This window comes from Equus przewalskii, chromosome 3 (genome assembly GCF_037783145.1).
Source record: "Equus przewalskii isolate Varuska chromosome 3, EquPr2, whole genome shotgun sequence".
Taxonomy (NCBI): domain Eukaryota; kingdom Metazoa; phylum Chordata; class Mammalia; order Perissodactyla; family Equidae; genus Equus; species Equus przewalskii.
Genome location: NC_091833.1, coordinates 50,502,145 through 50,528,790, shown reverse-complemented (window position 1 = coordinate 50,528,790; position 26,646 = coordinate 50,502,145). Strand labels below are relative to the sequence as shown.

At 42.8% G+C, this 26,646-nt stretch overlaps 1 protein-coding gene across 7 annotated transcripts in view; it reads left to right on the top strand.

The window, feature by feature from the left end:
• The window catches only part of AFF1 (ALF transcription elongation factor 1), a 176,845-nt gene that overhangs the window by 66,924 nt on the left and 83,275 nt on the right, over nt 1-26,646 (top strand). For 6 of the 7 annotated variants that reach the window (XR_011538625.1, XR_011538624.1, XM_070614359.1 and 3 more), the window contains 2 exons: nt 22,423-22,543; nt 22,933-23,856. Coding sequence is in view for 5 of the 7 variants with exons in the window: in XM_070614359.1 (XP_070470460.1) it covers nt 22,423-22,543; nt 22,933-23,856 (1,045 nt within the window). In the remaining 2 variants the exon portion in view is untranslated. Of the gene's footprint in view, nt 1-18,258; nt 18,386-22,422; nt 22,544-22,932; nt 23,857-26,646 lie in introns of all 7 variants that reach the window. The other variant, XM_070614363.1, reaches the window with a different exon arrangement.

The following is a 26,646-nucleotide window of genomic DNA, read 5'->3' as shown; positions in this document are numbered from 1 at the left end:
AAGAGGTTTTTCACTGAGGATAATTAAACATGAAAATACAGTAGAAGTTGATGTTCTTTTAGTAGTATATTTAGAAATAGAAAATAGATAATCTCCTACCTTGGGTATTTTAGGAAGTAGCAGATGGTTTAGGTACTTTTTTCTCAAGGGATTCTGTGGCTTCTTGAAAAAAATGTGATCACAACAAACTACTATAGGAACTGAAAGTCCGGATCCTCTGCATGCATCGCAGCTGTGTTTGATTATGTAAAGTTGCTTCAAGGATCCTACATTCATTGTCACCTCACCTCTTTTGTACCTCTGTTTTACAGTTATTTTCAGATAAATGTATTTAGGTGTAGAGCTTTTGTGGCATAATATACGATAATTTTATGAATGTCTTGTGAATAACTAAAAGGAAGATAATGCTCTTTATTTTCAGGGTCCAGACTTAAGTGTGGGCTTGTACATTAGATCTATCTTACATTATTTCTGCATTCTTATTTTTGTCCATTCTGTTGTGGACTGAAAGATGAATAAAAGTCTCATAAACTTAATGAGTTCCTATTTCTCCTAGGATCTTCCGAAGTTTTTGCTTTACAAATGTTGATGCAATGCTTTTGATGCATACATGTTCATAATTGTTGTCTTCATTTTAAATTGCTCTCCTTATTATTAATTATTTAATACTAATTATCATTAAGGTATTAGTTTCTCATATATTCCAGAAGGTTTCTTTGAGTATTGGTGATTTTTCTTTTTTTAAGGTTAGATCTTTACACTCTTTATCCGTTGGACTTTATTTTGGTTTAAGGAGTGAGGAGGAAGGTTCTAGAATCTCCCTTTTTCAGAATCTCCTTTCTTCTTTTCTCTGCTTTCATAATTTTCATGGAGGTTTTCTCATGTGTACTTTTCAAGATCAACTTGAGTAATTTGTCAAAAAGATGGTTGTGGCCTTTTAATAGAATGATTCCTGACAAACTTATAAAACCTCATCCTGTTTTTCAGAACTATTAAAGTTTTAAACAGGGTTACTGTGTTTTTTTGTAGGTTTTCACGGAATGGAAAAGGGTAAGTCAGAGTGCCAGGGACTCCTGAATCACTAGCCAGACACCACGCATTTATCTTGGTTGCATTCGGGAACTCTCGTTTGCCTCAGTTTCTCCAGAAAGAAGTGAAAATATACATTTGCTCTCCTGCTGAGTGAATGTCTTGTTAGTCTAACTCTCTAAGGGAGGAGCCGTGTTTCTGTGGGTGTTCGCAACTGATGCTGGGCAGGAGCATTTTGGAGTCTCTGTGTTGCTGTGTATGGTTTCTCACTTGCCAGCAGATTTCTTCTTGCTTCACTTTTCCTTGACCGTAATAGATATAATTTAGGCTCTTTAAAACCTTTTTGTAGTTCGGTAAAACAAAAGCCACAATGTAGTAAAGTTAATTATAATTAAAATGAAAGAGAAAAGTCTTCCTTAATCTCAACAACTTGACCAATCAAACATTTTCCTTTTGTTCCTTTTCAGCTTTTTCTTTACACATTAAATATTTTTACATAGTCGAGTCATTCCTTATGTGTGTTTGATAAGTGATTTAGTCAATGTATAGGGGAAAGAGATGAGGTTAGGATTGCCAAGAGTCATTTTGTCTTAAATTTGAAGAGGAGCTGATGAGACTTTCAGATCTTCTATGCTTAGAAATGCTGTGGTAAGAATATATTTTTAAAAGCCAAAAATAGCCCTGTTAATATTGACTAAAGCAAGGTGTTATTTTATATATTGTGGTTGGAGGCAAGGTAATAACGGAGATAGTAACACACTGCCACTTAGGTTTAATGATGTTGGTTGTGGAAGCTACACTGAACACCACGTTTATGAGCTTCTCTCATTCATATTTACTTATAAGGCTGTCATAGTGTAGGACAAACTAGTATAGCGCATGAACTCTTAAAAATTGAAGACCTTTCCTAGAATCTTTTCTGTTCACACATGCAGGTATATGTACAGGCATGCCCACCCAGAAGGCGAACATTCTCTCAGAAGAAGTTGGAATCATACATGCAGACTGAAATCATTATTTTTAACTGTGCTTTTAAAATTTAGTTTAAAATTAGCTGGTGAAAAATTGCAATTTTTTTGTTTTTTGCTGTCAGTCTCATTTTAAAGTTGGTAAGGAAATAAACAGATTTTTGGCAGTTAACTTTGTAAATTGTAATCTAATTTGTATTTGTCTAAATTATTTTATCAGAAATAGAAAATTCAGGTACTTACATTTTTATAACATTCTTTAAAAAATTGTGCCCAAACTATAGGAGAATGAGAGCCACTGAAATTATTCATTTATTTGAGGAAACATTTCTGATTTAATTAAAAAATGGGTTTTTACCACTATATTTTCATAATTGAGCTGGTAAGAGTAGGTGGTTTTTTCAATAGGTGTTGGGAATTTAAAAAGAAAAAAATAGCGTAGTGATTTCCTGCTTATTAACTGCTTTTCTTCCAAAAACAGCTTTGGAGCACAAAAAATTTTTTGCAGAAGCAGCAATGAAAATCATGTGATGAAGATTAAGCTCTAGGCTGAACCCAGAATGTTTCTTGCTTATGGTGCCAAAATGTCTAATATTTGGAACAAGAATGGAAAACAGTGTGATTGATGAAACAAACCGTGCTTGAATAAGATGGTTTATCCTACACTTAGTCCAGTCTTTTTGGTGGGAAGGAGGAATGGTGTAAGGATCTTTAGGTTTCATAGGAAGAGAATGTGAAAAAAATGAATTCCTTGTGGGAGTATTTCTGTTGGTAAGCTTGGGCACTTTGAAGGACAGAGGCTGTCTAATTCGCTGTGTGATAATAGCAGTCATTTATAGAACATTCTGTTATGTTCTGAGCCCGGAGCCAGGAACTCGGCATATTTGATATCACTGAATCTGTAGGGCAGAGATTACCACTCCCATTGCACAGATGAAGAAACTGAGGCTCAGAGATCGACTGACCAAGGTTACACAGCCAACAAGTGCCAGCTGACGCACAGCCTCTACCAATCTACTCCAGAGTTTCATGCAGATGTCGTCTTTGTCCTTCATACAGTTACCCGTTTGGCCAGTGCTCCTTGCTTTACTACTGGAGCAAAGGCAGGATGGGGAAAAGGGAACATGATTATCTATCTGAGTGTCTTTTAACCTGACTGCGACTGTGAAAGAGGAAAAGGGAATGAGAGGAGGGAAACGTGGTATGTGTAAAATTCCTCTCAGAGTGAAGAAATGTGGGGCCAGTGTTTCCTAATGCCCAGCACTGGGAAGTACCTTTTCTCCACAACTTGGTTACCACGTGGGGACTTAAGGAAAGACTGTGCAACGACCTGAAGTTGTTGGGTATTTGGAACGCGGGGAACTCCTATGATATTGGGAAAGAGAGAGAGGATGTGTGGGTGGAACCTTCCCGGATAAAAGATGTGAAATCCTTCTTACCCCGCATCTTTCAGGATGCCATTTCCTTATTAAAAAAACTCGCTTTGGAATGAAGCAGACATCCTTCAGCCTCTTCCTTTTTAGTATGACATGCATACACCCCTTTGCCTCTGCTGCAGGACACCAGCTCGCCTTTCATGCTGTCCTTGGGTTCTCCTTTTCTCTGCTGTTCTCTTATCCTGTTCCGTATGCTGGCAGTTCTAGAGACCATTGTCTTGTGTTTAGTATTGAATTATCTTACTTCCTCCTTGGGGAGGAGAGGGTGGGAGGAGCAATGAAAGAATGGGGGGCGGGGGGAATGGACCAACGACTGTGCTGCTTTGCCCAGCACCTGGACTCCGGCTGTATATATTTATTAATAATAGCTCCCAGTTATTGAGTACTTACTGTGTGCCAGGCACTGGGCTAAGTAAGCACTGTGTTTGCATTAGCTAATTGAATTATTACAACAGCCCTAAACCTTTGGTACAGTCATCTCCATTTTAGAGAAGAGGAAACTAGAGCTTAGAGAGTTTGTGACTTACCCTGTTGGCCGTAGCTAGTAGTGACAGTCTTGAAGGTGCCAGCTATTAGGAAAGATTTCCCATGCCTGTTTTCTGCGTGCTCCATTGTGGTCTGCTGTCTCAGTAGAAAAGTAGCTCAGTGACTTGGGAATACTCATTCTCTGCAGCAGTGGTTCTACACATGGGGGGCAGGGAAAGGAGGAGGAGGAGGAGGGTATTTTAGCGCCACTCCCCTCCACCCACCCTGGGGATGTTTGGCAATGTCTGGAAACACATTTGATTGTCACAGCTGGGAGGAGGGTGTGCTACCATCATCTAAGATAGAGGCCAGGGATCCTGCTCAACATCCTACGGTGCACAGGGCAGACCCCATCACAAAGAACGATTTGGCTCCAAATGTCCATGGTGCCGTGGTTGAGAACCCCTGCTCTGCAGGCTCCCCATAGTTCCTGAGGGTGGGGGTGTTTGTGCTTTGGAGAGCATCTGTACATTGTCAGACTCCAGCTCAATCAGTGCTGGCCCCAGATGTGAGTTATTTAGCCTGTTTGTTTAGGATACACTGTGTGCAAGACACTGCTGGGTACGGTGTGGATTACATAGCCCTATAGAAAAGGGAGAAGTGGTCAGACTTCTCATAGAAGTTAAGAAAATGGAAGAAAAACTTCCCGCACAGTGATGAGGAAAGGATTGGTTGAAGCGGAGGGGATGTGGGGTGGGCAAAGGCTTGGCTGGATACAAGCTATGACTTGGGAACCTGTAAACCTGAGTGGGGTAGATAAAAAGCACAGCAGTCTTTTCAGGGCTTAGGTGCATCTGGGGGACATTTTCAGCCCTCTCCTTTCTTGCCCACTTGAGTGCTCTCTGTTTACTGTGCTCTTGGAGTCATTAGCTCACTTAATCCTCGTAGGAATCTTAGGGAATCGGTACTGTTATTATCACCACCGCTTTGTAATAGCTGCTGTAACTGAGACTCAGAAAGGTTAAGAGACTTGCCCAAAGGATCACAGCCAGGAAGTGGCAGAGCAGGTTAAACCCTTCACTAACTCCGGAGACCGTGCTCTTAACCAGCTTACTGTGCCACTAACCAGAGTGTCCTGTCCTGTATTGCTCAGCCGCCTCTCTGTCCGCCCCCGTGGTAGGAGACTGACAAACAGCAGTTTCCATCTGGGGCCCTTGAGTGGCCATCCAGCTGCTCTGTAGCAGGAGGGGATGGAGGGGTCAGAGGGGCGGGGGCCCATTAGCAGAACAGCTAAGGCGAGCCCTCTGAAAGAGCAGGGAAAGAGTCCTGGGTGACGCGGGCCTCAACATGCCTGGCAGGGACGGGGTTGATGGCAGCAGTGTTTTGAACCAGCTCAGGGGAGAAAATACTCAGGAAGGGAGACTGGCAGGTATAAGGGAGCCACCTATTGTGTTACAAATTTACTTGTGTCAAATACGCCTCTAAAATCTGGGCCTTTTGTGTCCTGGATAGCAGATGTAACTCAAACCACGGAAAACAGAACCATAGACTCAGGCCCTCCTTAAAGCCTGGAGCTTTCTGGCTTGGTAATTGTGCGGGGAAGGACTTGCAGGAGAAACGCTTTGAAATATGAAGAGGAAATGTGATTCTGGTGGCTCCTTTGTAGGCACTAAATCAGTACACAAAGAAGTAAGACAAGAATCAGAGATTAATTTTCCAAAACCTCTTGAACAACCTAGTTCTCAACTAGGGAAAAGCAACGAATTTTTTTTTTAAAGATGAAGGTTGGAGGAGAGAGAGTGTCTTCACAGTGGCTGCTGCGGAGATTGCCCTGAAAGCGCCCCAGACGGGAGTCTGAAACTGACTCCTGCACCTGTGCGTATGGATCTCTCCTGGATCACTTGCTGTTACTTTCTCAGAGCAAAAAGCAGAGGCCCGAGCACGATTTTAAAGGAGTGGGGTAAGGTTTTGCTCAGTGTGCGCGCACAGACAACGCTCACTCAGCATGCACGCATATGCTCCAGCTGTTTCAGTTCTGCCAACAGATGTAATCGTGTGTCTCACAAGTTCAGGAGCACTCTGCAGTTCCTTTCCTTCCAAAGATCCGCTGTACCATTTGAGAGATGAATTTGTGCTTCCAAGTGACCCCTTTCTGATAAAACTTCAAGTTTAACCAGAAGTCTCTAGATGTGTCTGATGGAAAGATGGGGAGCTCCTGGTGGGTGGCAGCCTCCCAGATCCTACCATATTTACTAGTTTATTCTTGTGGGTATTTTTACTAATATTGTATTATGAAAATTTTTGCCCATTCAGAAAAGTGGAAAAAATTTCACTGTAAAAAGCTTCGTTCTCGGATTATACCAACACTTTGTTATGCTTGTTACCATATATCTTTTCATCTCTTCATTGTTGTATCCACCCATTAATCTGTCTTTTGTGCTTCTTATGATAAGTTGCAGATACACGTCAGTGTACTTTCCCCTAAATACTTCAGCTTGTATGTCATTAAAGTTAAGTATTTATTTACGAGTTTCTTTTCTTTTACCGTAAAATTTGTAAGCAATGAAATGCACAAATCTTGAGTGTTCTGGTAGGTTCTGACAGTGCAAACATCTGTGTAACCCAAACCCCTATTAAGATATAGAACTATTGGGCCAGTCCAATGATGTGGTAGTTAAGTTTGCATGCTCCACTTAGGTGGCCTGGAGCTTGCGGGTTTGGGGTTTGGATCCTGGGCGTGGACCTACACACCATCAAGCCATGCTGTGACAGCATCCCACATGCAAACGAGAGGAAGATTGGCACAGATGTTAGCTCAAGGCCAATCTTCCTTACCAAAAAAAAAGAGAGAGAGACATGGAACTATTTTTTGGGTTATTTTTTGTTGTATATGTGGGAAGATGACTAGAAGATGAGTAAATATACACATTCCTGTTCTATTTTTCTTCCTTTCAGGGTGTCATTTCTATTTTTCTTTTTTTTCTTTATTGTAGGATGAGTTGTATGTGCTTGATAGTATCTCGTTTTGTAGAGATTATTTAGGTAATTTATTGGGGTCTCAGACCAAGACCCTTGGATTTGTGTGTATTTTCCTTTCCCTAGATTGTCTCTTCTTGAGAATGCTCCTGCATTGCTTTATTGAGTTTCTGGGATTTTGGGCCTTCCTAAGATGTATTGAACATTTCTTTTAAAATGACTTTTCCTATGACTGTCACAAACTAAAATTTCTTATGTGTCTGTGATTAGGGATATGGCGGTTACTTTCTATAAAACAAGCAAAGCCACTTTTACAGGATATCTGAGTCTGTCTCCAAAATCATTAAAAGATACGTTTTTTGGCACTAGCCCTTCCCCTAGTGAAGACACTTGGTGGGGAGTAGATACCTGTGTCCATTCTTTAAGACTTCCCTATTTTTAAGTAACAGTAAGAAGTATATGACAGAATGTAGCCCAACTACCTTCTGCTACTTTACGAGCGCGTGTGTTAGAGGGGTTCTGGGATGATGGTTATGCTGTGGAAGTTACGGGGAGGGAGGCGGGGATCTCTCCTGAAAGAGGTGGACTTAGTTAGTGTCAGTGATCCTGCATGGCGTGGACTCAGGGCTCTCTAAGCCTCCCTTTTGGGCCAGAATGAGAGAAGTCTGGGGGTAATGGAATGTCCTCCCAAGTAACCTGGCGGTGGATCTGTAGATAACTAGGGGCCCCAAGCTGAAGTTGGGCAAGTTGTAATTTGTCAATCACATTATCTGGTTGCATGTTACCTGTTTATTTCTATTCTTTTATCCTCCAGCTTTTGGTAGAGCCTAATGTAAATGTTCCAGCCAGTTCTCTGCTGTTTCACTGTAAAGGGAATATGAGTCTGTGATTGGGCCAGAGTTGTAAGGGAAGCAGTGTTCCCCCTGAGGGCAGATGGAGTAGCAGCCTTAATTAGTGAGCAATCCCTTAGGAGGTTTTAAATTTGAAGGAATAAGGCAAAAATATGTAAGAGGTTCACTCTACCTCCATTTGAAGATCTTGGTTTAATTTTATAAGGCTGTCAGCCTGTTTCCTTGCACTGTCAACCTGTCAGATGTCCTTTGATTTAAATAAAGGTATTCAAATCTAGTGGTGCAGTCTCCTACGAGACTTCTAAAGAATGAGGACATTTGAGGAACAGTAAGTTCTGACCTTTAATAGCAGCCACTGGCTGAATTCTTCATATTTTCCGAAAACCACACCCGCGTGCTGGAGTAGATAGCTCAGGGAGCTTGGATGGACTCACTCTGCCTTGAGAGTTTTTTAATCCCAGAGCTGTTCTTAATGTTTTCTTCTGCTCTGCCGTCTTCCTCATAGCCTGTCTTTTCCCACTTATTTCATCCTAAAATTATAAAGAATTGTAGTGTGAAGGCCGTTATTCCATTTAAGATGCAGCTGGAACTAGTGACTGGAGTGGTTTTTATGCCTCATAATCTCCCCAACTTCTGCCGACACACTCTTTTCACGGCCGTCTTCAGGCTATTGACCCTTGGTCCAGGCAAGGTACTGCAGATGGGGAAACTGAGTCCTGGAGATGGCAGATCACATCATGCAGTGAGTAGCACGAGGACCTGGAGGCCGCCAGGACAGAAGAGGGGCGCACTTTTCACCACTGCATTATTGCTTATCTTTCGGAATTAGAGAGTAAGTCATTAAAATTAGATAATTAGAGATAAGAATGGAGATTTTTCATCTTTTCCTTTCAAGTTGGGAGAGCTGGCAACACAGAAGTTTGCTGTTACCGAAAGACTTGTGTATTGCAAAAATGAGTTCTATCTGAAGCAGCCTGCACGCCACTCCTTCAAAATGAAACATCTCAAAATGAACTTTAAAAATTCACCCCTTATTTTTGTCAACAGTTTAGAGTCTAGTCCAAGGGTTGACCAACCTTTTCTTGTAAAGGGCTGGATGGTAAATATTTTAGGCTTTGCCGCCTGTGTGGTCTTTGTTGCAACTACTTGACTTTGCAGCTACTCAACTCTGCTGTTCTAGGACCAAAGCAGCCACAGACAATATGTAAACAAATGGGCAGGGCTGTGTTCCAATAAATCTTTATTTACAAAAACAGGCAGCTGGGCCATAGTTTGCCCACCCCAGTTCTAGTCCATTTTTTTGTTTCTGCTAACTTTGTTTAATGTACATTTTTAGGTTGAAATGTAAGCATTGATCAATGTTAAATCAAATAGAAATGTTTAAAAAATTTTTCCCTCTTTGCCACTGGTAGCCTTTTTCTCCTTTAACTTATTTTACTTATGGGTCTGAAATTTCTGGGCTAATGAGCATGTCGGGAAATTAAGGAACAGTTTGGGGTGGGGATGTTTAACTAAATGTTCCTTTTAAATTTACTACTGAACTTTTGAAATCATAGAATTGTGACTGCTGGCTCATCAAGCAGAGGGACACGTGGAGCTCCTGGAAACTGTAAAATCATTTGAGTTAGGAGGTCAGGCTGGACTGCACAGCAAGACTCCATGTGATGAGTGGGCTGGTGCTTTTGGGGAAAGGAGGAGGAAAGAGGGCTCTTGAAGAGGGATCACTTTTGCTTTTGTGATCATCTGCGGCCACAGTTACGTCCTTTTGCATTTTAAATTTGGGCATCCTCACTCTGTTCGTTGCCTAAAACTGACAGTTTTCCATGTGCACAGTCATTAAAGATCATTGCTTCAGGCAGAGGAAAGCCTACAGGCCATTATCATTATCAGGGTATTGCTGCCCTGAAAGATCATTGAGGCACTGGGCCAGCCCCTGGAGTGGATGGCTGCAAAAGGCTGACATACGCACCAATTATTGGGGCTTCTTTGGACCCTTCCTATGAGAGAGTTGGAGTTGGGAATGTGGTCAGATGGGTGCAGACACCCCATAGTAAGTGATCGCTCTTCCATGACTTCACTGCTTTCTCAGGCAGGGCCTGGGGGCCCCTTCTGCCTTCAGACTTCTGCTCATCCTTCACACTCAGATGTCACTGCTCTTAATTATATCGTCCCAGGCTCCTCCTTTTAGACTTGGTGTTTTTCTCTGCTTCTTTAAGACTCGTAACCAATCTCTGGAATCACTCTGAGTGGTTTGTTCCCCCTCGTGTCTCTCTCCCACAAGATTGTGGAATCTTACTTCTTTTATCCTTAGGGCTAGCACAGATATTTACTGGAAACAAAGAGATTTTCTGTTTTCATTCTGTGAGGTGTAAGATGCCATAGATAAGTGCTTTGGTGATATTAAATAACCTTACATGACATAAATAATATTTAAAATGCAATTCTGTTTGAAGAAAATATCTTACAGTCAGAGGCCTTGTATAAGAATTTATCACAGTGTGTTTGGTAATTTTGAATGTTTGCTTATTGTTTCCATATAATGTGTTAGCCTCTGCTTTTCAAAGAGTTGAAAATGAAAAATTTTAAAGTATTATAAAAGAGAGCCTCTACATTCTGAAAGAGACTTCTTTCTTTTTTAACTGGACTCTCAGGTTCTAGTTTATTGACACTGAAGAGGGCGGAGAGGTGCTTTAGTAAGTTTGGTAAATACTCTTTGTTTTTATGCAAGTGAACTGCCCCTTGGCGCTGATGGGGAAAAGATGATATATTCTGCATATAAATGTTGTCGGTTGGGCCAAAATCCAGCCCAAAGAAACCTGACAAGCTTTGTAAGACTCATAACACTGCTTAGCAGAGGTCAAAATGAAGGGAGACTTCTCCAGAAGAACAATGACTTACTGTTTAGCTTGGAGGAGATGCCAATTATAGCGGGCGGTAGGAGGTGAGCTGGGGTTATGATGAAAATGAGAATATTTAGAAACACATAATTGTTGCTTGTTGCCATATAAAATACCAATACATGCTTCCAGCTTTCTTCTCCTATAATAATCTCCCTGTTCTTCCTACTTGAAATGTTTGTGGAATGAAATGGAATAGAATAATGAGACTGCCTCTAGTTTTTATGACATTAAGCTTTCTGTTGAAACAAGTGTGACACGCAATTAACCAAAAGGAGAGAGAAAACTGTAAGTGAAGGTGTAAAGGAAAAAACTGATGATTCTGTGAAAACATTTATAGGAACACTTGATTTTTACATTATCTTGTCTTTTGGGTAATGCTCAAATAAGATTAGATATCTTTGTGTTTTTATGTTCATGTGTTTCCTTGTGAAAAGATACTTTTTCGGTTGTTAGAAAGTTTCATTCTTCATATGTGTATCCACAGCTGCCTGTTTTGCCAGGTTTAAAATATAATTGGCAATGGTTTCTACCAGGAGAAGTTGTGCGTTGACTGGGGAATGGACCATCCTTGAATTTAGTATTACATTCACGGTGAGCCTCATTAAATGGATAGAGGAGGAGCCATGCGTTGTTCAGCGACTGAAAAATGTGTTGATGCGTCTCTAGGTATTCATTTGAAGAGTCAATGTTTTCTACTATTTTCTTCCTTAGAGAAATCAATTGCAACTTGCCAGTTTCCTGATTATCCCATTGTTCCCCGCTCTTCTTATCAATACACAGTCATTGCTCTTCCTTTCATTTTCCAAGTGTAAGCCTTTTCCTGTTGCTTTTTGCTGTTGGTTAGTGAGTCTAAATGTTGAGCATTTGTTCTGGCTGAAGCTGTACTTGGTACATTGGCCTGGTTTCAAACGGTTCTTCTTATCGTATGTGGTGCAATTGGTTCTCTGGAATGTGTGTGTTAGAAGTTCATTCTTTGGGAGGGACTCTTCCTTTTGGAGTGGTAAATGCTGTACGGTTTTCCAAGCTGTTCTATAGAATGTAATTCATTCAATTTGGTGTATGTTGGGAATTATCTGGTACTTAAGCTGCTAAGTGACAAAAAATATCCACTTAGGATGTTTGATCTCTTATGATTGTAGAATTAGTCTCTTCTTAAAACAAAACAAAAACTTGCTCCTGAATAATTTCTTAAGAGTTGCTTTTTTTAATCTCCTTAGGGACATTTCAGCAGTCTCATGAGACACTGGATGTATTTGGAAATGATTTGTTTTTCTCTTGCTTTCTCTGTGGTACTTAAAAATTTGATGTATTCATCAGTTATTTAGAGCATGCTGTCCATGACTGCCTAGTTTAAAAAAAAATTACATACTATCTTTTGAAAATACTTCTGACTTCAAATTGTATGATTTTTTTTTTTTTAAGAGAAACCACTGCTTGAGTCTGCATCCATATGCAGAATTCCATCCATTCAGCCAATATTCATTTATCCTAGTGAGTTATCGCTGGGTACACAGCGAGGAGCAAGAGAGGAAAGGTGACAGGCCTTCTGCAGTGAGTGTGGGGAGCAAGACATAATTAAACGGATAAATGAACAGGCAACATAATTTTAGATAGTGATAAACAGAGATAAGGCAGGGTGAAGTGCTAGAAGCTGGTGGGGCAAAGTGGCCATTTAGATCTGGGACCTCACTGAGGAGCTGATAATTAACCTGAGATGTTAGTGACAACAGAGAGCCCGTCACCCTCAGCTCAAGGGACGGAGCATCCAGACACGGAATAGCAAGGCACAGCTCGGTCTGTTCCAGACCTGGAAAGGCCAGTGTGGTTAGTATTTGAGGAGGGACGGGGGAGGGGAAGATATCTGGGTGGTAGCAGTTACAAGGAAGTGTGGTTGGGGTGGAGCTTCATGGGCCTGGCTCTGGATTTCAGTCTTGAAGATGAAGGGAAGCCTGCGGAGGTCTTTCAGCAGCGGAGGGAGCCACATAATCTGATTTGCATTTTAAAATTCTCTCTCTGGATCTTGTATTTTCTTTGTTTTTCCCAGGATGCGTTGATAGCAACATGGGGAGATTTTTCATTGTGGGATTTCTGTTGTTAAGTCTTAGTCCTAGAGGCTAAATTGTTCTGTATTGTTGTCTGAATCTGCTGATTTAAAATTAAAGGTGTGTTTGCTATATAAGTGTTACCCAAACATTCTTTTCTTTCTCTTTTGGGGGGAAAGGGATGTGTAGTACACTTGGACTAATTAATAAGTATGGTAAACTGAAGAATAAAACCTGTATTAACTGATAAACGTATGGTGTTAGCGGAGGCAACTTCCATGGCTGGTCTAGGAAAGAGTGATGTCACCTTCCTTCTAGATTTGAGTCATTTGATGGGTACAACATTCTGGTAAATCAGTTTTAGGTATCAGACAATGAATCATATTTTGTCATCAAATAATAAGACTGGCAGAATTCAGCAGAATTCTGGAATGTTTGGACTTGAGTAATGCTTGAATACAATCATTTCAGTCAAAGATGTACATTAGGCATTATGTTTGCTAAGCACTCTGCTCTCAGGAATAGCCCTTGCCCTTAAGGAGCTCACAGTCTGATGAGGAAATGTGTGGGCACATCTACAGTCCGTCCCATTTTCGTAAATGTCAACATGGGCAGGTTTGCAAGAACAGATGTATTCCAGAGAAGCAGTCATTCGCAGCGGGGGTTGAGAGGTGAGAGTGGAGGTCCAGGCAGAGAGAAGGGCTGTGCTTTCCCGGAGCCTCCCATTTCCTTGTGCTCAAAGGAGCAAGAGGTGAGGCAATGAGCAGGAAGAGTCTTACTCCATGGTGGTTGAGAGGTGAGTGGAAGCCAGGTGGTGAACGGCATCGCTTCACATGCCCACTCAGCAGCTTTAATCCTGGAGGCAGCAGTGCGCTCAGAAAGCTTATAAATAGGTGAATAACCAGATCAGGTTCATGATTTTTAGAAAGATCAGCGAGGCAGCTGTGCAGAGCTAGGCAGCCCAGGATGAGGACCCTGTTGGGGCTGTGCTCCGAGTGAGAAGTAAGGAAGTACACACAACATTTCATTTGAATTTGGATGCTTAATAGATTTAATGCCCAAAACTTTTTTTTTAAGTTGAGTATGAATTGAGGCAAGCATTAAAAAAACAAAAGCTTTAGACTTGCTTGTCTACCTTCTTTCTTAGTTTGTGACTGAGGATTTTTTAAATTTGCGGCTGTAATGGGACAGACTTTCACCGGCCTCACTGTTTTCAGGCATGTGATGTGGTCCTTCATAGTCAGGTGAGTGTGTATGAAGAATGGCCTAGTAATGAGGCCAAGCTCTGGTGGATCCTGGTGCATACCACATCTGCAGGGGAAGAGCTGAGAGCTTCTGCCCGTGTTTCTGATGGGTGCCAAATAAGCCTTCCAAGGAGGGCGGTCAGCTCTGATCACTAGGGACCTTTTCAGCTAGAGGGGAGACATAAATAAATAGTCAGGTGGCAGATTTATCTCTAGGGAGCCTGTTGCCATTATGGGGTTAATTTCTGTACTTCCTTTCAATTAACTGCAGGTAACCGGCATTTTGGGAAACTCTTCTCAGAGACTGAGTTTTCTGGAAATTTGTCAGTAACATTACTATGTTCTCGTTTCATGTAACATTAAACATAGATATTTTATTAATGCCTAGCTGTGGATTGTCAAATCTTCAAGGTTGGGAGCGATTTCTTTGCGCTGGTGTGGTTTGTGTGGTTGTGCCATGATGGCGTTGCTCAGTCAGTACAGCTTTTTATTTTTGAAGCATGTCTGGAAGGCAGAGGACTTGGCGGCTGCACGTGGGAATATGTTAGTTCATCTGTCTCCTTTCCCCTCATCCCACCTCTGTTGGAGCTGTACATCCCTACCCTCACACTTCCCCCACTCCTCTCTTAAAACCAATTAAGGAGGAAGACAAATTCTTGTGCTTTTCCATCCGTAGGGTAGAAATGCCCCTAAAGATATGTGATCTGTTGAGAGAAAAAGAGTGGGTTACAGTGAGACTGCTCCATTCACACGGCGGCTGCCGGTGCCTGGGCTCCGGGACAGAGGCTCTGATGCACTACGTTATGCAGAGGGGTCTGTCGTTATTATTGAGTAACCATCTAAGACTGAGTCCCGGCCTCACAAGCAGCTTTCAGAGATTCCAGTGAGAGTTATTGCCAAAGTGATCAACACCTCAATCTTTCTTTACCCCTGGTCTTGATGTTCCTATATGTGTATGAGGCTGTTTCCTTTGTTTTTAATCAGAGCTTTCAATGACATGAACAGTAAATGAGAATACTTTCTTGGTGTGAAAAGAATGTTAAAATGCTCCCTAAACCGTGCTATCATCCACCTCCTCACACTAATCTGGTGCTCCTTCGTGCTAGTTTTCTAATGTGTATCCTTTCAGACCTTTGCTGCATATTAACGTGCACACAGAAGTTTCTGGCAGCTTCATTTTGAAGGGTAAATTAACGTGTCTCTCCTTTGAACTGAAGTGACTGATTCACGTTTGCCTAGGCAGAGCCTGTCTCAATTTAAAACTCGTAGTATGCCTTTAAGGTATGTAAAGTACCTTACAGATTGATTTAATTTTGCAAAGTTCTGTGGCAAGCAGAAGTGAGGAGCAGAGAACGCTTTACTTGGGGATGACCCCTGGGAATTCCTCCAGGAAGACAACTGTGACATGATGCTGTTTTGTCATTTCACTTGGCTGATACTTTTTCTATAAGTCAGATTGTAAGATTTTGTTTTAGGACTAAGTCTCTGATTTTTTTCTTCATATTTATGGTGTTAGGTGATGGGGGAGATATTGAGGGTGAAAACCATGGAAGAGTTAGCTGAGTGATTTTTATTTCCAGAAAGCCTGTTGCGAATTCTTTCATCTGCATAAAGCAGGAGAGGAAAAATTCTCCATTCTTTGAAGCAGCATTTATTCTGCCTTTAAACACAGAGCCACTTTGATTTCTCATGTTTAAGTTGTATTTATGAGTGATATAGTTTAATGAAAAAACTGCTTTTGTGTTTTGAAGTGTATTGACATTTTTTCCTAAAGCCAGCGTCCGAAAAATGTTTCCTGGATGTTAGACTGCAGGAATAGAGGAACATGGGAACAAAGGGCTGGAGGATGGCCGTAAAAAGTCAATAGGGGTGGCTTCCAAAATAAAAAAGTCACTTGCACAACTAGTAAGAACCCAAGCCTGCTGTCCTTTTGCCTCCGTGACTTTGTGACACATATATCACCCTCTCTGAGCCAGGGTTGCCCAACTTCTGTGAACAGACTTAACTTGTGAGTTTTATGTTGTGCATTCTCCTTGTGTGTTCAAGTCAGAATAGTGCTTCTAAAATAGTAAAAAGACTTGTTCTTTTCCAGAAGTAATGTATACTGTTGATTTTAGGATTTTCCCTTTCCTTCCCACCAAATGTCCCTTCTCTATGCCTACGAGGGTAAACACAGGAGACATTACTCTTATCCTCCAAGGGAGAGTTTAAACTTTTAAACGTGAGCTCTAGAGAGAGTGGGTGCCATCTATCAGAGAAAGGTCTGTGTGGAGTGACCAGTCAAGGGTGATGAATGGGTAGTCAGCTGTGCACAGCCAGCCCCGTGGGCCAAGAGTTGCCATGGAAGCAACGAATGGCATTCAGGGATCCTGCATGACTAACCCTGATTAGCAGCAGGGCCCGTGGCTCCCGCCTGGAAGAAGGTGCGACAGGCAGATGAGGGCAGAGCCAGCCCGCTGCCCCACGCCTCAAGCCCAGCTTGGGCCTTCCTATTATTGCCTTTCCTCTTTCCACACACGCTCTTTCTTTTTCCAGTGCAAGGGGAAGAGAAAAAGGGGCATCACTCTCACTAATCCTTACAGAGCTGTGATTTCTTCATTTTATCACAGCGTTTCAACATATCCACCCAGACTGCCAAGGAGAAGTATTTGAAAAGTCCGTGTGCCCTGACAGGCCCAGCATGGGGCTGACTGAGTGACTGTGTTCAGGGGCTGACTGGGCAGCTCTGAATTCCTCAGGAGTTTCACCACCTCTCTGAGAGGGAGAGCATCCTGGCCTGTTTTAGGTTGCCAAGCTTCCCTCAGGCCGCTGAGCTGCTCCAGAGCCATGGAGCTCTGTCAGTGAAAACAGCTGTGGCGCAGCGCACCTCAGTGATGGCGTGTCCGTGTGTGTGTTCTGCAGGGCCAGTCTCCTGTGTCACTGCTCTTTCACCAGCCACTGGAAACTGAAGCTTGTGGTTTCTCCCGTTGGTCTTTCTAGTTCACTTACTCTAAAAAAAAAAATGAGGTGGAGGAGGTGGTTTGGTGCATTCTGCAGAGATCTTTTTGAGGCCTCAGTGTTGAACCTTGCAGATGGTGGACAGTGGTCTATGAGCCAAAAGAAGGAACTCGACTACTGAGAGTCAAGTTATTCCCTGTCGAAAAATGCTTTTGCAAACTTCAGATGGAACTCATGGGTGTCTGCCGGGTGGTCAGACTTTGTCCCCTCCCCCCGGGGCGCTTCCACACGTGGACTTGTCTTTGTATGCAGTCAGCTGCTTCAAATCACCATGTGACTTGATGTTTTTTCTCCCCAGGGCTGACCAGAAAGCTGGCACCGAGGCCCTAGAAACATGGCCCAGGTCAGCTGGCCAGACGGTAATGGGAGTGGAGCCCGATAGCAGGCATATGATGGCTGCTTTGGTGCAAGGTTATTTACTGCCTGTCCTTGGCAGAAATTAATGTGAAGAGCCCCTTAGCACATTAGAGATGACTTGTGAATCCAGAGATTATTATGGGGTCACTGGCCTCAAATCTGTAAATTTTAAAAAAGCTCTAAAATAGGAATTGTAGCACAGTTTTTATAACTTGAAGAGCAACTTCATGCTGTCGGCCATCCTCTCTAAAAGGGCCCTCTGTTAGGTCCTCAGGCAAGGACAGACGTGTGTGGATGCATTTAACCAAATACATATTTTACAGCTCTGAGACTGCTCTGCTGGCAGGGATAACCTGAATTGTCGATGTGTACCTCTTTGAACTAAGGAATTATGAGTGATTGTAAGTTAACGCACTTTAGTACATCTTCTTTGTCATTGCCCTGTTTAACACAGCCTGAAAGCTTTGCGAGCAGAACTGTGATTCGGGACGCAAGCTTTGGGGCCAGGCAGACCTGTGTTTGAATTTTCAGATCTACCATTTATTACCAAGTTAATCTCTGAGCCTTAGTTTTTTAACCTGGAAAATGGGGTTAATAATCCCACTCTCACAGAGTGGTTGTAAAAATTAAATAGGAGGCTGATGCGATCTGCCTAAATCAGTGCTGACTGAGGAACAGATGCTACGTGGGGGAGACCCAGGCCCACTGCTGCTGCTGCTGTCATCGTTGCTATTGTTTTTTGGTAAGCCTAAAGTGATCCGTACAACCCAGAAAGACTGCTCCTCAGAACCACTTAGAAACGTGTTAAACATGCGGATCTCGGGCCCCACATCAGATCTACTGAATCAGAAACTCTGCGGGTGCGTGTCTGCAATCTGTGTTTTTAACAAGTCCTCCAGGTGGTTCTGATTCTCACTAAATTTTGAGGTTGTCTTATCTAATGCAAAGTGCTGTGCAGACATCAGTGAAGGAGCGCTTCTAACTCTATTCCAGGTGCAACAGTGAGAAAGTCGGACGAGGTTATCCTGTGAGAGTGAGCAGGCATTTTCCCCTCTACACCGGAGAAAAAAATGGCACCTTTAATTAAATGAAGTGGTAGTCAACTTGTAATTATGCAAAGGTAATTACAGAGTTTGTGAATCGTGTAGGACATTTACTAAAATCCCCTCGTTTAAAATTCTTCCATCCTCTCCCTCTTTGCCGGCATTTTGGTTTAAAATCAATGATGTGTTAGAGGCTGCACAGTGGTTTACTCATGCTACTAATTGTGTTAATGTTTTTTAAATTTACATTTCCCTTGATTTCAAAATGGAACCAAGAAAAAGAAAATACTCATGAAAAAATTTGCCTAGGAACTTTAAGAAACCATTCCTTAAGCCATTGCAAACTTGAACTAAGTAAAAGCCAGATAAACCAGAAAGCTACCCTGTGTAGTCCTGGGAGCTGTGGACCTGTCACTTCCTGTCTCTTCCGCTTCCTCTGCCCCCCCCCCCCCCCCGCCACCCCCACCTCCCTAGGAGCCTTGGTGAGTGAGACCCAAGAGGGAGCTGCCAACAGACAGTGTGGGTGAGAGTGAGTTTCAAGTCTAGACCTCATAAAACTCATCCTACCGGTGACACACATGATGTCTTTCCTCACCTCACTATTTTTGGGTTTTTTCAGTTAAAAAGAATGATGGTGAATAAGAAAAAAATATGTTCAAAGTTTGTCTCAAAATTGGTATAGTATTACATATGTCTGCCAATACAATCTTGGTGTGGACTTTAAAAAAATGTTTTTGAACTAATGAAGTAAAACCTTAATTAACCAGAATCCTTAATTTAATAGGATTTCCTCCCCATGGGTGGCACTCAACTTTTGGATCACATTGCAATAAGCCAGTGTTGGGAATTTAGTAAAATTGGGTTCTTCGCATTATTTCTGTAGCAGTTTCTATTATTTTGGAAGGAAATCTGGAAGCAAAGTAAAACCTAACTGATGTTGAGATAAGGCTGAGCTGATCAGTTTAGAAATACTTTAGTAATTTTAAGTCAGGGTGGCTTTCCTTAAGGATGTGTGTGGAGCTGACAAGAACATTAAGTGAGAACGTCACGCTGCCTGAGAGTTGAGGTGCTGCCATTTACACCCTCACTTTTCAGTCTGGGCCTGAGAATCCTGCTATTTGGGGTTCCCTTTTCTGAGACAAAGGTAGCAATTACTCAGAAGGTGGCAGAACTCTGCCTCATAAAGCAGAGCCAAAGGCTCTGAACATCACCCCAAGCAAATAAAGCTACAGGGACTCCACGCTTGTCCCCAGCAGAATCAGAAAAGGGAGTGCTCCTTTCCTAGGGAGAACAGGCAGGCAGGCGCCCTGGGAGCTGTTCCCCTCGCTGAGGTGCGCTGCAGGGTGGGCTGCCTGTGCCAGGTAGCTCTGGAGAAGAGAAGCCTGGGAGCTCAAGGTGCTCAGAGGATGACTGCATGCCCCCGCTCTGCCTACACACACACTGGCTGGAAAGCAAGTTTGAAGGAGAAAGAAGTTATTTCCTCATCACCCCTCTTCCTTGGTTCCCATGGTTGTCAGTGTTACATGATGTTTCTTTGAGCCAACAAGAGGAACTACCAAAATCCTAAAATAATTGAAAGGCGGTCTTGAGGGATCATCAAGTCCTTCCTGCTACTGTCAGCCAGAAGTCTGTCTGCCTGTCCGAAACGTCAGCGATTCAGGCTCTATTAAAGAAGACTCTGTAGCCAGGTCCTGGGTTAGTTTTTTTCCTTAACTTCCATGTATGTTGACTAACATAAATTGTTCACTTTGTGCTTCTCCTAAAATCTGATATTGAGATAGGTGTCGTCTAGGAGAAGCTTTTGATAAATGGTCTAAGCAGGTCGTTCCTTGTCACGTCCTAGTGAATTCAACTAGGTTGCTTAGTCCTCCCCACCACCCTTATAGATTGAAAGGTTATGGAAACAGCAGATCATTTTTTGAATGGTTATAATTTTTTAAATGGCTCTTGCTTGTGTCTTCCAGAGTTAAATTTTTCAACAAAAGTAAGTTTATAAAAATATAAGCCTAGTAGCTGTTTTTTTTTTTTTTTTTTTTTGTGATTGGCACCTGGGCTAACAACTGTTGCCAATGTTTTTTTTTTTTTTCTGCTTTATCTCCCCAAACCCCACCTGTACACAGTTGTATATCTTAGTTGCACGTCGTTCTAGTTGTGGGATGTGGGACGCCGCCTCAACGTGGCCTGACGAGCAGTGCCATGTCTGTGCCCAGGATCCGAACCCTGGGCTGCTGCAGCGGAGAGCGTGAACTTAACCACTCGGCCATGGAGCCAGCCCAATAGTAGCTGCTTTTAATTAAAAAATATTTAATGATTAGCTTCTGTGCGAAGTACCGTGCTTTAGCACCAGGGGAGAGATGAATACGAGAGGTTCTGTTAGGATGGAGCTCACGCTCTGGAGGAGAGGGGAGAAGAGGGGGACCAGTCAGTCTGTTCAGTCAGCCTGTGCTTGCTGGGTTTGCGGAGCCTTTCGAGTGGGTGACACTGGCATCACTGAAGAGATATGCTGGTGGCTGAAAATTGGGGATGGGCCTGTGTGGTTGAAAGAGGCAGAAGAAATTTATCTGATTAGAATGGAAACATCAAAGTCCAGGATATGCCTGAGGAGTAGTCTGGTGTGGCTGGAATATAAAGGCGGTTTGTGGGAGAATATACTTTGCAGGTAAGCTGGTCCTGGAAAAATTGGGTATCTTTCACTAAAAGGGGATTCTGGGCTGGGGATTAGAGCAAGAGGCTGCTCTTTACAGGGTACGTTTTGGGAATGGACATGACTGTCAAGTAGAATGGATGTGGCAGGCCTGCAGGGAGAGTGGGGTAATTTCTAGAGTAGATCTGCACCAGATTATGGGGGAGTTTTAATGCCAAAGCAAGGATTTAGAGTTTATTCTGCAGCAGTAAAGAGCCATCAAACGCTTGTTATTTTGAAATATGGGTAGTGACATGAGAACCAGAGCCTTAGATCGGATTTCTTTCCATGAGAAGGCTAAATCAGAGGGCCAAGATGCGAGGGAGGCAGGAGAGAAGCAAGTAGGCTCTGTCAGAGGAAATAAGAGAAGTCACGAGAGAGGAGCGAGGCCGGGAAAGGGGTGTGGGAGAGTCTGCCATGAGGGCTAGCATTTCTAAAGGTACATACAGTCTTGGCGAGACAATTGAATATTTTTCTATTTATTCAAATAACGTTGTAGGTGAGGGGGAGATTCAGTAGATACCCTGGGAGCAAGGCTATGAGGACAAAAGGCTTTTTATAGTTCTCATTTTCATTATTCTTATCTATCACTTGTGGGGGTTGGGAGGGCGCGGCCTGGCCTGTCTTGCTGACCTGAGGCAAGCACCCTTTTGATTTGTAAGCTAGCTGAAACTCCACTCTTTGGTTTCCATCTCTGTGGTTGGTTTCTCAGTGAATGCATTTTAACCCCTTTGGTGCCAGGGCTGATGATTTAGGCTGCCTTTTTATGTGGTTTAAATAGGGCAATCAGATTATAAGACTTCTCAGGAGGTAGAGCTGACATCTGAAATTGGATTTTCCCATCCTTGACATTTGAAATGAGAAATAAAAATTACCTTTTTGGGTTTACATGCCAAGACGTTCCCAGTACAGTAGGCTGAGAATAAAGTAAGTGCTGTTTTGGGTGCCTGGTAATCTTCTAATTATGAAATAAGCCTTTTGATTTTAATCTTCCAAAATGTACAGTACTGATCCAGGAAAACAGCCTTTTTAGAGCACACATCCTGCTGACTCCTTCAGATGAAAAGCTTCCACCTCTACCCTGTATTTTGCAAGCTGAAAGTAAAAATGCCGTTACTCTTGTCTGGGTTCCACCACTGCCTATAAAAGGCTGTTCCATTTGGAGTCTGTCCTGAGCCATGCAGGCCCTGGCCCAGAGTGAACGCTCAGGTTCCCGGAGCCAGGACCCGAGGCTGGAGGGTCAGAGCATGTTGACTGAGGCCTAACCTGGGAGTGGCTTGGTTGAGGGACTCACGCTTTCTTTAAATCATCTCCCTTGTCATCGCTGCTTCATGGCCTCTCCTTGCCTCCCTCACACATGCACATATGCACTGCAAAACTTGGATTCCAATAAATTTTATTGCTTTTGTTCTTTTGTGGCATCTGAAACAGCTTGTACAATGAAGACAGAAACCTGCTTCGAATTAGAGAGAAGGAAAGACGCAACCAGGAAGCTCACCAAGAGAAAGAGGCGTTTCCTGAAAAGATCCCCCTGTTTGGAGAGCCCTACAAGGTACCTGTTATATTCTAGAAAGTCTCATTTATCACCGTGTTCAACTCTGGTGAAACTGAGTTTGAGCAAGGGTTAAACTGGAAAAATAAGACAACTTCTCCCAGAGATTATTTTTGAAAACAAAATATGAAAATCCTCTGAACCTTGTTAGTCAAAGTTAACAAAGTTTGCAGTTTTCTTTTGTAATGTTATTCTCCCGTGTTTAGTAATACAGGCTTCTCAACCAGGGAAGCGAGTGTAAATTGCACATGAAATTCTATGTCACACATTAAATTGAGGTGCTTCATTTTTAATGGTATTATGTAACATGGTTTATTAAATGGTAGTTTTCCTTAGATTTTTTTTTTTCCCAGTATCTAATTCTACTGCCTTCTTTTTCTTTTTTTCAGACAGAAAAGGGCGATGAGCTATCCAGTAGGATACAGAACATGTTAGGAAACTATGAAGAAGTGAAGGAGCTCCTTAGTACCAAGTCCCACCCTCATCGCTTGGATGCTTCTGAAAACAGATTGGGAAAGCCGAGGTATCCTCTCTTTCCTGAGAAGGGGAGCAGCATTCCATCCCACTCCTTCCACACTAGTGTCCACCACCAGCCTGTTAACACTCCTGCCTCTGGACCACTTCCTGTTGGTAACATTAGTCACAATCCAAAGATGGCGCAGCCAAGAATGGAACCAATGCCAAGTCTCCATGTCAAAAGCTATGGCGCACCAGACAGCCAGCACCTGCCCCAAGATCGCCTTGGTCAGGAGGCTTACGGCTCTACTCATCACAAAAAAGGTGACCGCAGAGCTGATGGAGACCACTGTGCTTCGATGGCAGACTTGGCTCCAGAGAGGGAGCTTTCTCCCTTACTCTCCTCTTTGCCTTCTCCAGTACCCCCCTTGTCACCTATACATTCCAGCCAGCAAGCTCTTCCCAGGACGCAAGGAAGCACCAAGGTTCACAGCAGTAACAATAACAATAAAGGCTACTGCCCGGCCAAATCTCCCAAGGACCTGGCTGTCAAGGTCCGTGATAAAGACCCCCCTCCAGACGGTTTAGTGGCAGTTGCCAGCCTTGGGGTAGCCCCTCCCCAGCCACCTTCTCAGACCTTTCCCCCACCCCCGCTCCCCTCGAAAAGCATTGCAATGCAGCAGAAGCCCACAGCTTATGTCCGGCCCATGGATGGTCAAGATCAGGCTCCTAGTGAGTCTCCTGAACTGAAGCCATTGCCGGAGGACTACCGGCAACAGACCTTTGAAAAAACAGACTTAAAAGTGCCTGCCAAAGCCAAGCTCACCAAGCTGAAAATGCCTTCTCAGTCAGTTGAGGTGAGTGGAATTTCATATCTAGGGCAACTCCAGTGTGAGAAAGGATTTGAGACAGAAGTTTCTGGAGAGTGGGTGGGGAGCGGTGTCAGTGCCTTTTGGATAAGGAGATTCCTTTTGACTTTAGGATTTTGTTGACCCACAGAAAACTCAGGTCTGAGATGGATTACTGATGACAGATACTGAAATGTGATTTGCAGGAAGGTTTTTAAAACGCTCTTTTTATTGAGCCATAATTTACATACAGTGAAATGTAGAGAGATCGTTAAGATTACAGTTTGCTGTGTTTTCAAAAATGTGTATGCCTGTATAACCCACAACCCAATCACATGTTCTCAGCCACACTGTAGTGCATCCCACATAAAATAAAGGAAGATTGGCATGGATGTTAGCGCAGCGACAATCTTCCACAAGTAAAAAGAGGAAGATTGGCAACAGATGTCAGCTCAGGGCCAATCTTCCTCACCAAAAAAAAATTAATAAATAAAAAATACAGTGCTTTGGTTACTTGAAAAAGCCATAGGTGAATAACATTCTATATTATGTTTTTGACTCACTCTCAAGGGAGATGTCACCATATCCTCACTCTTCTTTTTTATTTATTTAATTTATTTTTATTTAAAAAAATTTTAAATTATTTTTTTCTTCTCCCCAAAGTCCCCCAGTACATAATTGTATATTCTAGTTGTGAGTGCCTCTGGTTGTGCTATGTGGGACGCTGCCTCAGCATGGCCTGATGAGTGGTGCCATGTCTGTGCCCAGGATCTGAACCTGTGAGACCCTGGGCAGCTGAAGTGGAGTGCATGAACCCAACCACTCGGCCAGTGGGCCAGCCCCATGTTGTTTTTTATATTTATATTTTTATTTATTTATTTACTTTTGAGGAAGATTAGCCCTGAGCTAACACCTGTTGCCAATCCTCCTCTTTTTGGTGAGGAAGACTGGCCCTGAGCTAACATCCATGCCCATCATCCTCTACTTCATATGTGGGACACCTGGCACAGCATGGCTTGAGAAGTGGTGTGTAGGTCTGCATCCAGGATCTGAACTGGTGAACCCTGGGCCACCAGAGCAGAACATGTGAACTTAACCACTGTGCCACTAGGGTGGCCCCCCCAACTCTTCTTTTTTAGGTAGTAAATAAAAAAGAACAAAACTTTAGTTTCAAAGTTTTTTTCAATTTACAGGAAACAAACCTTTAAAAATTAATACTTTGCCTTCAACTTTTTGACCTCTTGTTTTCACTTTTTTCTTTTTCTTTTTTTTTTGGTGAGGAAGATTGGCCCTGAGCTAACACCTGTTGCCAGTCTTCCTCTTCTTTTTTTCCTCTCTTCGTTCTTTTCCTTTTTTTTTTCTCCCCAAAGCCCCAGTACATAGTTGTATATCCTGGTTGTAGGTCATTCCGGTTCCTCTTTGTGGGACGCCACCACAGCATGGCTTGATGAGTGGTGCTGGGTCTGTGCCCAGGATCCTAACCTGTGAACTCCAGCCGGCCCCTGCTGTATCTTTTTGAACAAAGGAAAAATTCCTTTTTCTGCTCCTTTGATAAATGGCAGCATTGTATTGAATGAGGAGAATCAGAGCACATATCCTGTCACTGAAATTCTAAATTAGCACCAGTTACTCCAAAATTCAGAGTAGTGGTGCAAAGTGAAATGTTTGAGATGCATTTTTAAAGCTTATCTGTTAAGGTAAAGTGTGTGGTTTAGTTACATCTATCATATAAATGTTCTAATCTGCGTATCCATTGCTCAAAGACTGGTGTGCACCCAGATATCAGTCTTATGTGGTGCTAGAAGGTAGAATTCCTTAAGATTTTTAAAAAAAAAAAAAAAAAGGACTCCAGGATCCTTTGCTGGAAACAGACTGAGGATCCCTTATCTTAAAGGAGGAAGATCTGTTCCTTTGTGGTGTCAGCTTTTGGTTTAGAAGAGGTTAGGGTTCTGTCCACCGTCAGCTCTTGAGCTTGAGTGTCTCTGAACGTCTGTAGAGTACGACTTGTTTGGAGGCTGAGGAAAAATGAGGAAGCATGAGTAAAGCAAATGGTAGAGATGACCAAGATGGCAGAGCTCTTACCTTCAACCCCAAGTTATGAAGATTCACTGCAATGAGCCATTGATTGAACATTTTGAGCTGTGGTGGGAGGTAGGGGTAGGGAGCAGAATGAAGGCAGAAAAGAATACAGTGAGATCCTCCTCCTCAAAATGGTCAGTCAGCCTGCCTTGTAATTAAGCCAGTAAAGAACTGAAATGGGATCTGCTTTGCTTTACCCATCACATAGGGTCTGCTCTGTTTTCCTAGTTTAAAAAAACGGATAAGGGGAAAATTTAACATTCTTTAAAGAATAAAACTAAGCAACTAAAAATTGCTGTAAAACAATATTCAGACAAATTAGCAAATATTTGCGTTGTCTACCAAATGCCCAACCGTATGCTTAAGAGCAGGGTGGGATGCCAAAGAAGTGTTGGTCCTGCCCCAGAAGAGATGGCAGTGTGGGGTGGAGATCAGCCCCCACGAGTGAAACAGTTAGAGAACGGGGGAGTGCAAAGTGTCCGCTCAGGGCAAGTTGCAAGTGTCAGACTTAGGACAGCAAGTCTGTGTAGATTCAGACCTTTGAGGAGAGAGGATCCTGGCTAACTTTTTGCCTTCTTGGTGAAAAGAAGATAAGCTGAGTGGAGATTTCTTCAAGGTCTTAAAGCTCCTCAGATTTAATGTATCTTTCAAACGGAGCACTGTTACATGGCCCTTGGGAGTGGGAGGATGAAACTGGCGTCAGGGCGACCTGTGTGAGAG